This window comes from Abrus precatorius, unplaced genomic scaffold (assembly GCF_003935025.1).
Source record: "Abrus precatorius isolate BTA unplaced genomic scaffold, Abrus_2018 Scaffold3, whole genome shotgun sequence".
Lineage (NCBI taxonomy): Eukaryota > Viridiplantae > Streptophyta > Magnoliopsida > Fabales > Fabaceae > Abrus > Abrus precatorius.
Genome location: NW_020874373.1, coordinates 13093087 through 13100035, shown reverse-complemented (window position 1 = coordinate 13100035; position 6949 = coordinate 13093087). Strand labels below are relative to the sequence as shown.

Genomic DNA, 6949 nt, shown 5'->3' with positions numbered 1-6949 from the left:
ATTTAGTCTTTATTATTTCTTAATTGTTCGAATTGAATTTCCCTCCTCTAAAATTTCTTTCAATAATTATAAAAAATATAACAAAAAAATATAATATATAATTAATTTATATTAAATATATATAAAACAATAAATAAATAAAATAGGTTTTTATTATATTTTATTTATTATTATCATTTAGTAACGATAATATGTATCTTGAGATATTATGAAGTGATAGTTATAAAAATTTTAATGACTACTAATATTGAACCATATTTACAAAGATTACAAACATACTTTAACCTTAAATAAATGCACATAACATTTTTAATTAAGTAATTATGTGAGAACTATAAGTTTTAGTTTTAACTATTCGTAAATTACCGCATGATTAAAATTTATTATTCTCGTATTCTATAAAAAAAATTATTCTCATCATATGTATGTATATATCTAAACAAATTAATACAGCCAAAATGACTGATTCCTAAGCGCAATATATGGGGGTCTATGACTATGTGCATCAGAAAAAGCATAGATCTCGGATCTCACTCAAATAACTTGAGACTCGGACCTGTAATAATTTTTGCAATGTTGTGACTTATGATAAAGTTTATAAATACAAGCAAAAGAGTAAAGAAAAATAAACCAAGACAACAAAAGTGTTGGCTTATGGCTGAATCAGAATAAAAGTGTGGAGAAAAAATAAAATGATTTTTTTAAAGGGTTATTGCAGTTTTCTTTGGCTCTACCTCATCATAGTGACTTGTCTTGCATTACAATGTTATGCTGATGCTAACCAGACTTCAACTCTAGTTGTAGACGCTTCTAATAATGCATCTGGGAGGCCAATTCCTCACACTCTTTTTGGAATCTTTTTTGAGGTGGGAAAGGATTATGGTGCTAGCTAGGAACTGCACAACTTCTTCTTCACATCTTTAAAAGTTAAATTTTTTAGTGTCACGAACTTAAGGGTCATTGAAAACTTTTAAATATTGAACTTTCCTTGACAGTATAAGGTTATATATATTGAACTGAATATCCTTTTTAAGTGAAATGTTTCAAAAGTGATCAAAATTTTAAACATCTTTTACAGGAGATTAATCATGCTGGCGCTGGGGGATTGTGGGCAGAGCTTGTGAACAACAAAGGTCATTAAATTGCCATATTATCTAAAACTTCTTTTTCTATGAATTCTAAGTGATGACAAATTTAAACAAAAAATATTCATCTAACATAAAAATTCTTCTAAACTTCTCGTAGTTTCTTAGATGCCATTTCAATATTCTCGTTCTAAATGACCAAAACATAACTCTAAGATACCTTTCTGGAAACTCTTGTAGAATTATAGAGTGCAACAAATAACTTCAATTGATGGCATAAATTACTGTTGCATAGTCTACTTCATTGCATTCTTATGGCAATATAAAGTGATTGAGCATTCAGATATAAATTTGTATTTCAGGTTTTGAAGCCGGTGGCACACAAGTTCCATCAAATATTGAACCTTGGACAATAGTTGGAAAAGAATCAGATATTGTAATACAAACTGTACTTGGTTCTTGCTTTGAACGCAATAACGTTGCATTGCAAATGGATGTCCTATGTGACAATTGCCCTTCTGATGGTGTTGGTATCTCTAATCCAGGTTTTTGGGGCATGGTGAGAGTAACAAATTATGTCTCACATAAACTCCTATTTCTTTGTTCTTTACTATATTTAACAATTAAAATTATTTTTCTGTTTTGTTTTTCCAAGACAAACATTTTTTATCAAGTTAATTTTTTTCCTTGCCAGGATTGAAAATGATTTGCATATTTTAACAATGAAATTTGTTTCAGAATATTGTGCACGGGAAGAAATACAAAGTTGTGTTCTTTGTTAGTTCAACAGGACCATTAGATATAACAGTATCATTCAGAAAAGCAGAAGATGGAGGGGTATTAGCTTCTAGTTATATCAAGTAAGCACTACGTTCTAACATTCTGAAGATACTTTGTGCTCAAAAACCATTGAAAAGTATATTTATTGTATCTGAGAATGCGAGAAATATGTTGATCTTGAAGAGGTTCAGCATCAAAGTGGACAAGGATGGAGACTACATTGGTAGCTAGTGCATCAAGTTCTAATTCAACATTGTATTTAACAACAACCAAAAAAGGGGTGATATTGTTGGACCAGGTGTCTGCTATGCCTGTGGACACATTTAAGGTGAGTGTTCATGGATTTACTGTTATGAGACTTTTCTAATTAATCTAGCTGCTACTCTATTAATTTCTTACTTGAATATTGGAAACTCTTGTCTTTGTTTATTGGCAATACTTAAGTATATTTTATGTTTTTTTAGTCAATGTCAAACTTATCTTGGCACAGGGACATGGTTTCAGAAGTGACTTGACCCAGATGTTGGTAGAGTTGAAACCAGCCTTTCTCAGATTTCCAGGTATGCATATATAGATCCAAGTAGAACAAGAGATGTCACGGTTTTAATTTTATTGCATGCTTTAGTACCTTGGTGTAATTTAGAAATGCATTATCTTCTTATTATAGTAGACAATTTGAAAAAGCTTTGCCAAAAGTTATGTGAAAATGAAGTGCCATAATGATTATTGATGTAGTATTACTCTCCTTTTTTTTCTTTCGAGAGCTTGTTTGCAAATTGATTGAAAAAACAATTCTCACACTTTGTAATACAAAGCACGTCAGCCGATAAAAATGTATGGTTGAACTTAATTTATACACGTATCCTATTACATTTAACGATTTAAAATTAATTTTATATAAAATAATTTTATTCAACTTTAAACCAAAAGAGCTAATAGGACTCTTCAAAGACATTTTACCATTTTATGATTTACATAATCTAACTCTTTCCTTCCTCTAGTTTGTCTTGAAGTCATGCCATCAAACATTCAAATAACTGGCAAATTTGATGCAATTTTTTGTCTTGTAAAAGGTGGCTGTTTTATTGAAGGACAAACATTAAAAAATGCATTTCGGTGGAAAGAGAGTGTTGGACCATGGGAACAGAGACCTGGGCACTTTGGTGATGTTTGGAGTTATTGGACAGACGATGGATTTGGTTATTTTGAAGGTCTTCAAGTAGGTCCATTTAATTGGGTTATGGATTGATGATAGCAATCACATTTTGATTTTATTATGAAATTCAATCATGACATATAATTAAACCATTTTTCTTGTGTAGCTGGCAGAGGACATTGGTGCAAGGCCATTGTGGGTGTTTAACAATGGTAGTTTCTCATTTATTGCTACATGCTATGTATGTATGACATTTAGTAGTGTAAGGACCATCACTGAATTTGTCTTTTTGTGTATGTTTGATTCCATAACACAGGCATAAGCCACACAGATGAAATTGATACAAGCATGATCACACCTTTTGTGCAAGTACATTTTCTTATTTTGTTTCTTCCTCATTCCATGTTGTTGTTTCTTATTCCTTCTCTTTGAAAAAATGTTCACAATGTCACTTTTTCTTTACCTTAATTGTAGGAAGCCCTTGATGGTATTGAGTTTGCCAGAGGTGCAACCACTTCAAAATGGGGTTCCCTTAGAGCATCTATGGGACACCCACAACCTTTTGATCTAAAATATGTTGCAATTGGCAATGAAGACTGTGGAAAGCAAAACTACCGTGGCATGCTCTCACTTTCTCTCTCAATTTATTACTTGTATTTTTTGGTTATGATATTTATACTGACTAATATTATTGATTTGATAATTCTCTTATCATCTTTTTTTTATTATTAGTTATATATGTTAATGATCCTTTATTACTCTTTATTTTTACTTTCAATGTGTAATAACTGATAAATAAATGTTAATGGGTTGGTCTACTTTTTTAAAAATATTTTTTACTGATTAGGAAATTACTTAATGTTCTACCATGCAATACGGCGAGCTTATCCAGATATTCAAATTATTTCAAATTGTGATGCTTCTGCCAAACCATTAGATCACCCAGCGGATATCTATGATTATCATGTATTATCATATCTCTCACATTTAACATTCGTCATTTAATAGTTTCATTTACTTCGAAAAATAAAGTGAATATATCAGTTTCATTTTTACCTTTCAATAACCTTTTTTCATGCTCTAATATTATAATCTTACTTTCTCACCAGACTTATCCTACAGAAGCACAAATTATGTTTAATGATGCTCATGTGTTTGACAAGACACCACGCAACGGTCCAAAGGTTTGGCAATCCTCACCTTACTCTATATGTTAATTTGCTTATATTATGTATGCATCTGATACTTGAATATTAATACCTCAAGTGAAATAAATACCATACAGGCTTTTGTGAGTGAGTATGCTCTAACTGGAGACAAAGAAGCTAAGCTAGGAACCCTTTTGGGAGCTATCTCTGAAGCTGGATTTCTCATTGGATTAGAAGGAAACAGGTTAACTACCACTTAATTTCCATTAATTAATACCTTTAGCTTATTCTTGCGCTACTGGTTGAAAGTTGACTACCTGATCAGATGAAGGGATGGATGTGCTCAAATAATACTATAAATAAGTTTAAAAATTTTAATTATAAATATGTAAAAATACCAATTTTTCTAATAGGTGTCCAAGACAATATATATATATATATATATATATAATGCATTAGTATTTATTGATATCAGTTTATTAGAAAATGATATAAATTTCTAGAATAGTCTAAAAAAATATATAGAATAATTTAGAAAAAATTATTTTTATCTTTTAGTTTGTAAATACTTTTAGAGAAAATTCTAAAATATTATAAATTTTTTAGTTTCAAGATAGTTCTAAAATATTGAACTATTCAAATATAATGGTAGAAGATACATATAAATTGGCATGCTATTACATTGTAAATGTTAAGAAAAAATAATCAAACTATTATTTTTGAAATTGTAAATATTATCTCTTGAATCTTTTACTAAAACTTTTTCAATTATCATTTTTAACTTTTTTAACTAATATATTTCAATTATTTTACTTATCACGTACACCAAAGACCATAACATCCGTTAAACTTGAACTCTGCTTAGTAACTTTTTTGAGATTCATCATTTAGTTTCGTACTCATCATTCTCATTTTCCATTTCTGATGCAGTGATCATGTGATAATGGCTAGCTATGCGCCTCTGTTTGTAAATGCAAATGACAGAAAGTACGTCTTTTTACCTCAATTTCTATCATCTATCTCTCTTAATTTTCTTGTAAATCTATAGAATAAGCACCACGCTTTTTTTCATGCTTATTAAAAATAATAGTATGAAGCTAGGGAATACACAATTGCCACATTTATAAAATGATAGTCAATTTTCCAATTGAAATGCCTAATAAGAGGATTTTGTAAATGAAGTTAAAACAATTGCGGCATGCATAACGGCCACATTGAGATATATCATGTTTTGTCTTTATAGGTGGAACCCAGATGCAATTGTTTTTAACTCCAATCAGGTCTATGGAACTCCTAGCTATTGGGTGCAATATTTGTTTAGAGAATCAAGTGGAGCAACACTTCTCAAATCACAACTTCAAACACCTGCACCATATTCAACTGCTGCGTCTGCAATTTTTTGGCAAAACCCACAAGATAAGAAAACTTACTTGAAAATAAAGGTAATATATACTCTTTGCTTTATTTATTTTTTTTGTTTTCTTACACTACATGCACAAATTATACGAGCAAGTTGGGTTACATTGAATGTTAACCGTGACGTGACTAAACATTATTTGTAATAACATTGACATAAGATTAAATCTTAGAATCATAGAGGATTTTATGTAAGAGAAATTCTAAATACATTCTTGAAAATACATTTTATTATTAATTAAAATTTATAAAAATTACTTAAGTTTCACTATTAATTGAATAATTATCACTCATACTTATAGAATTTTTAATAAATTCTAATTAATGAATGAAAATACAGTAAAAGATTATGTACTTAGCACCCTTCTTTTATCTAATCACCACTCTTGTTGTTACTATAAAAATACCAATCAAAGACAAAAGAAGTAATGATAGCATTCTATCATATATCTTTCTATGTTACGGTCTTAATAAATTTAGATAAATGTTAATGCCTCCTAGAGAATTAAAAGTGAAAAACTTGTCAGAAAATGTAACAAATAAATATTTTTCCATAATTTTCAATGCAATAAAATATATTTAATCACTTTTATTCCTTAACCTGACCTTTAGCAAAATCCATTATCTGTTACAATTGTTTTTACTAGAAATATCGTCACCTTGTTGCAATTGACTTGTAAAGGTTGCGAATTTGGCGAACAACCAAGTAAATCTCAAGATTTCTCTGAATGGATTTGCGAGCTCAGATCTAACCAAGTCCACAAAGACGATGCTTACATCTGCAAATGCATTGGATGAGAATAGCTTCACAGACCCTGAAAAGGTTCACTTAACATATAGTATATGTTTATCTTTCTTTTGATACATATGAACTAGCTAAGTTATACACATAATTATAGGCTAGTATGTGGATTTAATATGCATTTATCTTATGTTTGTTTCGCATACAGATAATACCAAAGCAAGGTCCACTTGAGAATCCAGGTAATCAGATGAATGTGATACTTCCTCCAGTTTCATTGACGGTAATTGATTTGTTAAAATAATCAATTATTAGGAGACCATAGAAATAGGTAGCGATACAACTGTAGGCCTTAGTTTATTGTACGTGTTCAATGATAACATGCTCTTTATTGATAAGGGTCAAGCATGTTTGAGCATTGGTGTATAAGGGTGGCCATTCATGTACTCTCAGACCCCCCATAATTTTTTTTTTCTTTGTAGTAATGTTCAATTTTTTTTTTAAAGTTTAGATTGACTTAGTTTACGTTCAAAGTATTTTATGGTCAAAATATTAGTGGGAAATCTTTTTAAGAAAATCAAATATTTTTTGGTTCTTCAATGTTTGTGATCTTATTTTTGTG

At 29.9% G+C, this 6949-nt stretch overlaps 1 protein-coding gene across 1 annotated transcript; it reads left to right on the top strand.

The window, feature by feature from the left end:
- The first annotated feature begins 692 nt into the window (after positions 1–692).
- On the top strand, positions 693–6631 carry LOC113862201 (alpha-L-arabinofuranosidase 1-like). Its single transcript, XM_027495315.1, has 17 exons — positions 693–866; positions 1079–1133; positions 1448–1644; positions 1824–1945; positions 2049–2193; positions 2356–2425; positions 2939–3084; positions 3188–3233; positions 3338–3390; positions 3496–3640; positions 3869–3987; positions 4131–4205; positions 4307–4413; positions 5100–5156; positions 5413–5611; positions 6268–6408; positions 6536–6631. Exons 1-17 carry the CDS (start codon positions 693–695, stop codon positions 6629–6631), a joined length of 1947 nt encoding a protein of 648 aa, XP_027351116.1.
- Positions 6632–6949: the final 318 nt, after the last annotated feature.

Bases quoted from the DNA above. Each gene is read 5' to 3' on its own strand.
- LOC113862201 (XM_027495315.1), top strand. From the start codon at position 693: ATGATTTTTTTAAAGGGTTATTGCAGTTTTCTTTGGCTCTACCTCATC. The intron at 5,157-5,412 runs GTACGTCTTTTT...TTGTCTTTATAG, and splicing joins GTAAATGCAAATGACAGAAA to GTGGAACCCAGATGCAATTG. The intron at 6,409-6,535 runs GTTCACTTAACA...TTTCGCATACAG, and splicing joins GCTTCACAGACCCTGAAAAG to ATAATACCAAAGCAAGGTCC.